Source organism: Lepidochelys kempii, chromosome 7 (genome assembly GCF_965140285.1).
Source record: "Lepidochelys kempii isolate rLepKem1 chromosome 7, rLepKem1.hap1, whole genome shotgun sequence".
In the NCBI taxonomy this organism is placed as follows: Eukaryota; Metazoa; Chordata; order Testudines; family Cheloniidae; genus Lepidochelys; species Lepidochelys kempii.
The window spans coordinates 78,779,080-78,791,744 of NC_136386.1; the positions used below are offsets into that span (position 1 = coordinate 78,779,080).

Genomic DNA, 12,665 nt, shown 5'->3' on the forward strand with positions numbered 1-12,665 from the left:
CTGTAATCATGTCTAATTGTTCAAATTGCTATTATCTTTGGCTTACTTAGCATAAGTTCAGTATTCTTCTGAGTAAAAGGGGTTAAATTCGCTTTATAGTCTTAATTTCATGATTTTTAGGATTGGGTTTTTTTTTCATCCCAGATCTTTTTGAGCCCGTCACTAAAGAGGACAACTTACTGTAGCTTACATCATTTAATTACATGTTTGAAATCTTACATCAGCCCACTATACAGTCAGTTTGCTACTGAAAATGAATTCAGCCTCTGAAGAAATACTTATGACTCAGGAAGAGCTAATGAGTTGGAATGATTTTTTTGTTCTGTTTTGTATTGTTCAGTGTAATAAATCTTGACTATAGCTGCATCATGTCCTCCTATAGATTGCCCTATAGGAGGATTAAAATTATTCTGAAAACTAAGTTCACACAACTCTTCTGGATTTCCCAAAATATCATGCCATATTGAGGGGTGGAGGTGGACTGGACCAGGATTTGTATCCTGGGGACTGGACATAGCACTTCGCCCTCTAGTTTTATGTGTTTTGTTGCATTTGTTCAAAGCCAGCTGTTCTTTGTGTTACTTTCTGGGCCCCCATCACCCAGGAAATACATGCCTTAGGAATATCCCTGCCTGCATCAAAACTTTTTTTTGAGAGGGTTGCCTGAATTCTCGTAGAAACGAGTTATGCTGATTGATTGCCAATTTTCAGTTAACTTGCTAGGGAATGTTATCTAGGCCAGGGGTTTTCAAACTGTGGTACATGAGTGTGATGGCCTATCCATTCACTTCACAACAATTTTTTAAGAATTGGTATGTGAACCGGTAAAGTCTGGTACTTGTTGATCTAGAGAAACTATTCATCTGTTTCTCCTCTCTTACTGCTGTCCCAAAACCTAGCCATGTAATATTTGTCTGGAAGGGTTTAAGGACTAGATGCAGTTGGAGAAATGATGCAACATTGACTCAAGTCCTCTGTGTGACAGATTTTGTGACTGTTGTGGTCAGTTTTTCAATATGTCCATCACCTCTGAGCTTAAAAGCAGAATGATATTGAAAATGTGATCAAAAAGCATGCAACAAGGTCAGCCCCACCCCACCACACCTGGGAGCAGAACAGCACACTTAGGCCTGGTCTACAGTACGCGATTATATCAAAATTAGCCGTGTTATATCAAATTAAAACTAAATCCGTCCACACAACCAACCCGGTTTTGTCGACTTTAAGGTCTCTTAAAACCGGTTTCTGTACTCCACCTTGGCAAGGGGAGTAGTGCTAAAATCAACATTGCTGTTCCGAATTTGAGGTTCTGTGGACGCAATTCGATGGTATTGGCCTCTGGGAGCTATCCCAGAATGCTCCATTGTGACTGCTCTGCACAACACTTTCAACTCAGATGCACTAGCCAGGTAGTCAGAAAAAGCCCTGGGAACTTCTGAATTTCATTTCCTGTTTGGCCAGCGTGAAGACCTGATTAGCGCAGGTGAACCATGCAGAGTCCACCAGCGCAGGTGAACCATGCAGTCCCAGATGTGCAAACGAGCTCCAGCATGGACCGAGCAGGAGGTAGTGGATCTCATCGCTGTTTGGGGAGAAGAATCTGTTCAGGCAGAACTCGGTTCCAAAAAACAGACCGCAAACAAATTTGCGAAAATCTCCCGGGTAATGATGGACATAGGCTACTCCAGGGACACACAGCAGTGCTGTGTGAAAATCAAGGAGCTCAGGCAAGCCTACCAAAAGACTAGAGAGGCAAACGGGAGTTCCAGCTCACAGCCCCATATATGCCGTTTCTACGATGAGCTGCACGCCACCACTACCCCACCACTGTCCATGGACACCTGCAAGGGGTTCTCTCATGGAGTGGGGAGGATGATTTTTTGGAGGAGGAAGAGGAGAAGGAGGAGGACAGTGCACGGGCAGCAAGCGGTGAATCCGTTCTCCCCGGCAGGCAGGAACTGTTCATCACCCTGGAGCCAATACCCTCCACCCCCTCCCAAGGTGGGCTCCGAGACCATGACGCCGGAGAAGGCACTTCTGGTGAGTGTATTTTTGTAAATACGATACAGGGTTTAAAAGAAAGTGTGTTTACTATTCATTTGCCCTGAAGACTTGGGATGCATTCGCGTCCAGTACAGCTACAGGAAAAGTCTGTTCACGTTTGGCTTAAAAGGTCAGAGCCCCGCAGTGGGGGTGGGGGGAAACCCGTCCTCGCTGGCCTGTTAGTGTTTGACCTAAAGGGCACGGGGTGGGGTGTGTGTGTAGCGATCATCCCAGAGAGACTGCAGGCCCTCCTTTTAAATGGCCAACCCACCAGGTATTGCTTGGTATGGGAAAGGAGGGCACTGCAGTTCGAAAGCATTGTAATGAATGCAGAAGAAGCAGAACCCCTTGTGCCCCTAGCGCTTACCGTGGCTGCCTGCAAGCTGAATGCTGTTGCTCAGCCTAGTGTGATGCAGTCACACCAAACTGGCAGGCACTCAGTATAAAAGACAAAATACTACCTTGTACAGAAATAACATGTGCTAGGTACTATGAATTGCTTGTTTCACTGAGAAACAGTCTCCCCTTTGTTCTCTAAAATGTATATTTTAAACTTCTGCCCTTCCTTTTTCTCCTTCCGCAGGTGCAAATGTTTCAACGTGCCCCCTATCAACTCCGTCCCAGAGGCTGGTCCAGATTAGAAGGCGGAAAAAACGCACTCGGGATGACATGTTTGCCGAGCTTATGCAGTCCTCCTGCACTAATAGGGCCCAGCTGAATGCGTGGAGGAAAACCATGGCAGAGTCCCGGAAAGCATTCAATGACTGCGATGAGAGGAGGCAGGCGTGTGATGAGAGCAGACAAGATGCCATGCTCAAGGTGATGGGGAAGCAAACTGACATGCTCCGCTGTCTGGTGGATCTTATGGGGGAAAGGCAGCAAGAGCACAGACAGCCACTGCAGCCCCTGTATAACCACCCTCCCTCCCCAAGTTCAATAGCCTCCTCACCCAGATGCCCAAGAACACAGAAGGGGACGCTCCGGAGACCCACCCACTCCACCCCATAGGATTGCCCAAACAGCAGAAGGCTGGCATATCCTTAAATTTTGATTTGTAGAGTGGCCTTGTCCTTCCCTCCTCCCTCCCTGCCCCACCTGACCCGGGCTACCTTGTGATTTATCTCTCTGTGTTTTTAATCAACTAATAAAGAATGCATGGTTTTGAAATAGTGACTTTATTTCCTCCGCAAGCTGTAATCGAAGGGCGGGAGGGTGGTTGGCTTACAGGCAATTAGAATCAAGAAAGGGGGTGGGTAACATCAAAGAGAAACAAACAGAACTGTCACACTGTAGCCTGGCCAGTCATGAAACTGGTTTTCAAAGCTTCTCTGATGCGCAGCACGCCCTGCTGTGATCGTCTAATTGCCATGGTATCTGGCTGCACGAAATTGGCCGCCAGGTGATTTGCCTCGACCTCCCACCCCGCCATAAATGTCTCCCCCTTACTCTCACAGAGATTGTGGAGCACACAGCAAGCAGCAATTACAATTGGAATACTGGTTTTGCTGAGATGTAACCTAGTCAGTACACTGCGCCAGTATGCTTTTAAACGGCCAAATGCGCACTCTACCACCACTATGCACTTGCTCAGCCTATAGTTGAACTGCTCCTTACTACTGTCCAGGCTGCCTGTGTACGGCTTCATGAGCCATGGCATTAAGCGGTAGGCTGGGTCCCCAAGGATAACTATAGGCATTTCAACATCCCCAACAGTTATTTTCTGGTCTGGGAAGTAAGCCCATTCCTGCAGCTGTTCAAACAGACCAGAGTTCCTGAAGATGCGAGCATCATGCACCTTTCCCAGTCATCCCACGTTGATGTCAGTGAAACGTGTCTTGTGATCCACCAGTGCTTGCAGCACCATCGAGAAGTACCCCTTGCAGTTTACATACTGGCTGCCCTGGTGGTCCAGTGCCAAGATAGGGACCTGCGTACCATCTATGGCCCCATCCCAGTTAGGGAAGCCCATTGCAGCAAAGCCATCCACAATGGCCTGCACATTTCCCAGAGTCACTACCCTGAATAGCAGCTGGTCAATGATTGGTTTGGCTACTTGGATCAAGCTGCCCCCACAGTAGATTTGCCCACCCCAAATTGATTCGCGACTGACCGGTAGCTGTCAGATGTTGCAAGCTTCCACAGGACTATTGCCACTTGCTTCTCAACTGTGAAGGCTACTCTCATTTTGGTATCTTGGTGCTTCAGGGCAGGGAACAGCGAGTCACAAAGTTCCATGAAGTTGGCCTTACGCATGCAAAAGTTTCTCAGCCACTGGTAATCAGATACCTGCAACACTATGCAGTCCCCCCAGTCTGTGATTTTTTCCCGGGCCCAGAATTGGCGTTCCATGGCATGAACCTGGCCCAATGCCACCATGATGTCCCAATCGCCACGTGCCGTGCGTCCAGGAACTTCTGTGTCCATGTCCTCATCACTGTCGTAGTCGCACTGTCGTCGTTTCCCTGCCCGGTTTTGCAGGTTCTGCCCATACTGCTGGATAATGCGCGAGGTATTTACAATGGTCACAACTGCAGTGGTGAGCTGACCGGGCTCCATGCTTGCTGTGCTATGGCGCCTGCACAGATAATCCAAGAAAAAAGGCGTGAAATGAAGGAGAGTGGGAGAGCAGAGTTGCAGCAGAAGCAGTGGTGTAGGGTTTACAATGGCATACTGCACGAGTTGCAGGACAGCAGAGTTTTGCAGACCTACTGCACTGTCTGCTGCAGGAAAGCAGAGTAGCAGTGGAAGCAGCGGTGTATGGTGTAAGATGGCTTTCAGGCCTTCTGTACGAGTTGCAGGACAGCAGAGTTTTGCAGACCTACTGCACCATCTGCTGCAGGAGAGCAGAGCGGCAGCGGAAGCGGTGGTGTACAGTTGATGATGGCAGAAAAAAGGCGTGAAACAATTGTCTGCCGTAGCTTGCACGGCGGGAGGGGTGGCTGACGACATGTACCCAGAAACACCTGTGAGACTGTTTTTGCCCCATCATGCACTGGGAGCTTAACCCAATGGGCAGCGGAGACTGCAGGACCTGTGGGATAGCTTCCCATAGTGCACCGCTCCGAGAGTCGATGCTAGCCTCAGTACTGTGGACGCACTCCACCGACTTCACACGCTTCGTGGGGGGACACAAAATTGATTGTATAAAATGTCTTCTGAAAAATCGACTTATATAAATTCGATATAATTTCATACTGTAGACGTACCCTTGGGGCAGACCAGGGAAGAGAGAAGACTTGCAGCTCCTGAGAACAGAGCTGAGGAAAGGCAGGATCTCTTCCTATAACAACTGCCCAAAGGTCCCTCCCTGAGGGAACAGAGGACCTGCTTCTGATAGAACCCAAGAGGGAAGCATTCTACCCGCCTCACCGCCCCACCCAAAGGACTCAGTTTGTTTGTGCCAATTTCCCTTGTTTTGTTTATGGACCACTCAGCAGAGGAGAGACTTTTCACCCCAAAAGTTAAATATCTGAATTAGGGATATGTAAGTGAAGATATTTTCTCTGCCATAATTAGAGTTGCTACCCTAACATTTACAATGCAAGTTTTGATCATTTACATTTAAATTTTACTATCAAGGCGATGGCTCCTGTAGCTCAGATCCTTTCTTCTTGGATAAACGTGCCTGGATATAGCTTAATGTATTTTTATACTGATGTTTCACCTACATATCAAGGACTTCATTATGTATTTCAAATCCAAAACTTTCTAGCCACAGACTGAAATGAGGTCCAGCTGTTAAAATGTAGTCATTATGCATTCCATTTGACATTTCGGAGTACTTGTGGCACCTTAGAGACTAACAAATTTATTTGAGCATAAGCTTTTGTGAGCAAAAACCTACTTTATCAGATGCCGACACAGACTATCATGGCTACCACTCTGAAATTTGACATTTTGTTAGTCACTTAACCAATGTTAAACTCTGTTGTTTTTCCTCAAGCAGAGCTCCAGATTTATTCAAGAGGGGCTTTACCTTCTGTAGTAAGGACTACATAATACGTTCTCAGTGTAAACATAAAGAGCCTGCTGTCAACATTTTGCATGGTTGACCCAATGATTTGTTACCCAGTAAGATTTGGCAGTATTTTTAGTTTTTCTCAGGCTTTGTACTTAACTACAATAATTTTCATCTAGAAGTCAGTTAAACATACATCATTTATAATTACTTGATTGATTACAGAGTTTTGGATTTAAAATCCATTTCTTAATGTTTTGATAGTATGTTTTTACAATATAAAATAAGACTTGATCTTTGCCACTATTTATCATATACTTTTGTTTTTCAGCTTATGACTTTTAATTATTTCTTTTTTCTACAATTTTGTCATGATCAGATCATTTTATGAATTTTGCCAAGTCACTTGGAAAGTAGGGCTGAACTGTTATCAATTTATATTATACATTATTTAATGGTGGTAATTAAAAAAATCTCTGTAATTTTCTTGAAATTAATGGGATGGTTATCAATATTTTTTTAGAGATCTTCCCATTTTATTTATTTTCCATATTATGGACACAAGCAACAGTAACTGTGTGTGTGTAATCTGTTCTGCAAAAGATGCTAGGACTTGATTGTGTGGATCCTTTGAAGATGGCTATGGAATATTTTACTGTGAATTTGCAGTAGTTGGTCAGTCTCCTTAAAGTTCAGATATGAAATATGTACACTAACTCCTCGCTTAATGTTGTAGTTATGTTCCTGAAAAATGCAACTTCAAGCAAAATCATGTTGAGCCAGTCCAGTTTTCCCATAAGAATTAATGTAAATGGGGGGGGGGGGTTAGGTTCCAGGGGAATTTTTTTCACCAAACGAAAAAATATATATACACACACAGAGTATAAGTTTTAAACAAACAGTTTAATACTGTACACAGCAATGATGATTGTCAAGCTCCTTGAGGAGGTGAAGTTAGAGGGTGGGATATTTCCCAGGGGATGCCTTACTGCTAAATGATGAACTAGCATTTGGCTGAGCCCTCAAGGGTTAACACATTGTTAATGTAGCCTCATACACTACAAGGCAGCACGAATGGAGGGAGGGGAGACAGCATGGCAGACAGAGACATACACCGTATATGTGTGTGTGTGAAAGAGAGAGAGAGAAATGCATTGCCTTTTTAAGTGTATCAGGAACTTGAGACAGCAGCTGCAGCCAGCAAGCTCTCTCCATCCTGAGCCCTGTCATATCCCCACCCTGCTCTATATGGAGAAGGGGTAGGCGGGGGGCAGGAGCAGGGGGGAGGGGAACACCCTGACATTAGCCCCCCTCTCCCTTCTTCCCACCCCCAACCCCCCGCACAGGAAGCAGGAGGCACCTGGGAGCAGCTTCAAGGCAGAGGGTAGGAGCAGCACATGGCAGTGTGGGGAGGGACAGCTGAACTGCTGGCAATCGATAGCCTGCTGGGTGGCTGCCGCACAGGGAACTTAGGGGAGCGGGGAGCTGATAGGAGGGCTGCTGGTCCACCCTGGTTCCAAGCCCGCACCAAGTTCCTAGCTCCAACGGGCTGCTCTTCCTGTAAGCAGTGGACAAAGCAGGCAGCTGCCAAACAATGTTATAAGGGAGCATTGCACAACTTTAAATGAGCATGTTCCCTAATTGATTAGCAATGTAACAACGAAACAACGTTAACCGGGACGACTTTAAGGGAGGAGTTACTATATGTGCGAAAATGGCATCCTGGGGTTCCATGCTTATTTTCTCAGACTGCCAGATGTCATGCATCTCATATGATACTCATGCTTCCCCACACTCCCCTTCAATTTGCTCTAACTGTGACCTGAAGAGGCTACATCTAGGGATGGAGAGGATAGTTCACTTCCATACCTGTTTAGTTTGAGCTCTCTAGAGAGACTGACAACAACAATGTCACTTTGTGATAATTGTGGTAGTGGTTTTAGGTATGTGGACACCAGATCACTATGACCTGGGCTGAATATGCCAGCACACTTCATGTAGGCCTGTGGTTCTCAAACTTGGCCTGATACGGCAACATTTAACCCAGGGTCTCTCTTCCCATTTAGCAATATGGGAAGTACAAGGTGGTTGCAACCTCCCAGGAATTATGAAAACCCAGCCCTTCACCCCCACTCCAGGATTTCGGAATTCCCAGTTTGAGAGCCCATGTCGTCATCCATTCCTGGAAAGAAGTATTCAGAATAATCGAATGCTGATCTGCAAGGATAGAGCCAAATTAAAAGGTCTTCTCTGAGCTCAGACAAGAAATTAAAAACTTCAGAGTAAAAACCAACAAACTTCTTTGTGGAAGAGGAGTTGCTCATGTTGAATGCCCTTTTGTTCACATAATATAGATAAGAGGTTGTAAAGTTCATAACTACAACCTCTTCCAAGTACCAGTTTTCAGTTCTGTTGCCATCCTCTTTGCTGCCAAAAGCTTCCCCTTGAATTGATCGACGTGTTCCAATGGCTTGGTATGCTATCCTGGATGTAAAGCCAGTGTGTTTTCCTGTCATATCTCTGGCATCGTCAGTGTTGAATATCAAGTACAGTGATACCAGTTGGTCCCAACGAAAGCTTCAAAGATATTTTTCCTTTGTAGTGATCATCTCAGTGGACAGCAAAACAGGAAGTCCATGCTGCTCATAGTGGACAAATATTGAAAGTTTCTGTGTTGAGAACTACTGGCTTCTAAACATCTGTTTCCAAACATCAGCAGCCATGTCATTAATTTGTCATCTTGCTGACTGATATTGAAGAGGGCACAGTGCTTTGATTGGCCTGGCAGCACTTGATTCTCATATCTGAGACTAAGGGAACAAACAGTGGTTCCCTAGTTATGAGACTTTGAGACATTTGTTATTTGGGATGACACCAAGTATGATTCTCCAAGGGCTTTCATGTTTACAGCATTGCCATATAATGAAGGTCACCTGATTTTGTAAACTTTTGATTGAAGAATTATTTTGGAAAGTTGTATGTTTAGCCTTCAAATGGCGGTGTCCTCTCTTTCTAGTGGCTATGTGTATGCCCCTGAATCCTTTGTCAGATATTGCAGCCACCCTTTTGAAGCAGTGTAATAGCTGATAAGTATTCTGATGTGCATTTTGGTCAGAGGCTAGCAGAGAGGAAAGTCTGGCTGAAAGAGCCAATTCCATAGAAGAGGGAAGAAATGGAGGGTAGCCATGTCTGCCTTGCTGTTTGGCTCTATGGAACAGTGCAGGAGGCGTGCCCTATAATCCAAATATCTTCCCCTGAGTAAAAGCTGAGAATGCAGAGGCAACAGCCAGCAGGGCAGGGGGACCAAACCAAAATACTGAGCTCTGACTAAAACAAAACAATGAAATGCTGAATTCCATGGCATATTGGGAAAAAAGTCAAATTCTGTGGATACAGAATAGATAAAAGGGGCAGCTCATACCTTTCAGAGTTGCTCTTGCAGGCTGTCTGTAGATTCAGGCTGGTATCATTGTTTCAGTTTATGCTTGGTGCACATTTTCAAGGTTATCTCTGAAACTTCAAGGGCTAGAGACTATATATGTTGTGACGGAGTCAGACGAGAAGGATATACCAGAGAGTGATCCTATTGGGATCCAGGAAGTGCACGGGCTAAAGGATCCACTGCTAAAGGATCCTTCCCAGCCTAAGAGCGGGATCCACAGGACCTGGAAACCAAATGATTACGGGGGACAGCTAATGAAATAACAGGGACAGGAGTGCGGTCAAAGATATAAGAGAGTGGTCCTATTGGGATCCGGGAAGTGGGCTGGCAAAGCCCCATTAGGGTCCCTAGGCTGGAGCCTGGGGTAGAGAGTGGGCCCGGGTTCCCCCCCGCCCATACTCTACAGAGATCCCCTTGAGGGAGGAAGCAAGACTCGGTCCATTCAGAAGGCCGAACTGTGCGTACTGAGCTCTACGGAGCAACAAAGACTGTGGGGTATTTCCCCTTTCCGTCTCCCATACTGGCCTGTGATGAAAGTAACTCAATAGGCTGTGACTCTTGCCACTACCCTGTGAAAGAAAGGTCACATTGGGACCTTAGTGAGTTTCTGAGGCCCCTGGATCCGCCAGGAAGTGTGGGACCCACAGTTACAGGCTCGGAACTTTGTCACAATGTGTATATATATAAAATGCAAGGGAAAAATGAGGAGAAAGAGGGTAGATTACAAGCCCACTAAAACTTTTTTTGTGATCTTCCAGGGTGTCACCAGCTATTGGTTGAGAACTCCTGATATAGGCCACCTAATAGCTGTCAGTGGTTAGGACTTCTTTGATACAAAATGATTTTTGAACAAATAACCAAATTGTATATATTAAATGTCCAAATGTGAATTTACTCTATTGTCTGTCTGACTTCATAGGAGTAATCATGACCTATCAAGTATTTAGATGTTGGTTTTTCCTTTGTGTTTTTGTTTTTAAATGTATCTTTAAAATTAATATAATTGAAGTAAATTCACGAAAAAATGTAAGTTAGGAAGTCTAGTTCCTTCTTTAACACAATCTGTTGTGCCTACATGGTGTGCTAACAGGAAATCTCAAAAGTGGCTGATATTTTGTACAGCTTGTATATTGCAGAACCACCTCACCCAAAGATTCTCCTTTTGCAAAGCAAGGGGAAATAAATTCTGTTCTGCATTTACAAAATAGAGCAGGGGTAGGCAACCTATGGCACGCAGACGGCACACGAGCTCATTTTCAGTGACACTCTCACTGCCTGGGTCCCGGCCACCGGTCCGGGGGGCTCTGCATTTTAATTTAATTTTAAATGAAGCTTCTTAAACATTTTAAAAACCTTATTTATTTTACATACAACAATAGTTTAGTTATATATTACAGACTTATAGAAAGAGACCTTCTAAAAACGTTAAAATGGATTACTGGCACACGAAACCTTAAATTAGAGTGAATAAATGACGTCTCGGCACACCACTTCTGAAAGGTTGCCAACCCCTGAAATAGAGTAATATGGATTAATGGTTCTCAAACTTCTTCTCATAAGAGAACGATTCTCTTACACCACCTTCCTGTGCAATCCCTTGATCCCTTTCTGTTTGGTTTTCAGTGTTTTATTCTGCAGACTACCAGAAAAGGCTCCATGGACCTCTGGTGGTCTGAGTAACACTGTTCTGGGTAAGACAATAGTCAAGTAAAGCATATCTTTTATTGCTTTGTCCCTGATGAACATTTTTTTGCTATTTTTCCATTTTAAACTGTCAAAATGGCTTTAATAGCATATTATTATTGTAAGCCTGTGCTTCAGAAACAAGTCTGAAGATTTCCAGTTCATGCTATTAAAAAGTCAGTATCTCCTATTTCTAATAACTTTGACTGTGTTGCTGTTGATGGGCCAAAGTTGTTGTGATACATTTCTATTTTGCTTGAACATATAACATTGAAACTTAGCATGAGAAATATATTGTAATGAAACTTCTTGACAGAAGTATGTAAATTTAAAAAGTTGTTGGGCCATAATCTGCCATGGAGCTTTAAACAAAACTCAGTTGAACATAACACAAGGTCAGAATACAGAATAATGGCATGAGATATTTCATAGTTGTAAAAGTATTAAGTTTTCTTCAATATTTTCAGGAAGCCAATGAATTTATATTACTGTTTTTAAACTACAGATTCCTTTATTTTCAACAGTGGTACTTAATCAGACATGAAGCCTATAAAGTAAACCTGGCATCATCCTTGTATTTTTCTGGATTGCTTATTGGAAATATAATTTTTGGACCATTGTCTGATAAATTGGGCAGGAAACCAGTTTACATGTCAGGTAAGATAAAAGTAAAATAATTGTTTCTTATACGTTTTCAATTTGGACATAATATCTGAATCTGTAGGAAATGAGGGCCAGAATAAGAGCATTTAATATTTTTCCATTGGGAGTACACAGTATATGCATTTCATCGTGCTTTTCAGTTAGAAGTTTATTTCTTTGATGGGGACAAGAATATTTTTGAGGCAAGAGTATTTGGAAAGAAAGCTTGTTTTATTTTGTGTTGATTGTGGTGTTCCACCAGCTGTGGTTTAAAAAAAATCCATTTGAACTTGTGGTCTGTCTGTTTTGTTTTTTGAATCTATTTCCTAGTTCAAAGATTTTCAAATTGGCTATATTGTATAGCACAATATGTTAAACTTCCAGAGTTTTCTTCATGTTTGAGACCTCAGCATAGGATTTTGAATTTACTACTTCTTAGCTAGCTATAATGCAACCTGACTTACATTCTCCAGCCTTCCAGTAATTATTGTCTATTATAAGGAGAGTTGGTACTGTGGGTTTTCACAAATCATTGCTTATCCATAAGAAGATGAGAAAATATGTTGCAATTTCTGGTAGAATTTGCAACACATAGACCCATCAATTTCAGATGTGTAAAGCTAAGTCTTTCTCCAGCACATAATACAATATATTTTCTTCTTATTGTGTCATGAGTGTTCTTATTTTAAACTCTATAAGCTTGAAAGTTTTTCTCTTTCACCAACAGAAGCTGATCCAATGAAAGATATTACTTCATCCACCTTGTCCCTCTAGTGCTTTTAAAGTGATTTGAGCTCCTCAAGAGACACTGTTTCCAGTGTGTGAGAAATCCAGCCCTTCTATGATTTGAACATTTGGATCCCAAATCACTAATCCTACTACTTAAACTAAAGCAGA

At 43.5% G+C, this 12,665-nt stretch overlaps 1 protein-coding gene across 1 annotated transcript in view; it reads left to right on the forward strand.

The window, feature by feature from the left end:
- Positions 1-12,665, forward strand: part of LOC140914785 (solute carrier family 22 member 15-like) — a 56,724-nt gene that overhangs the window by 4,637 nt on the left and 39,422 nt on the right. Inside the window, exon 3 of the mRNA XM_078853803.1 lies at positions 11,651-11,783. Within this exon, the coding sequence (XP_078709929.1) occupies positions 11,651-11,783 (133 nt within the window). The remainder of the gene's footprint in view (positions 1-11,650; positions 11,784-12,665) is intronic.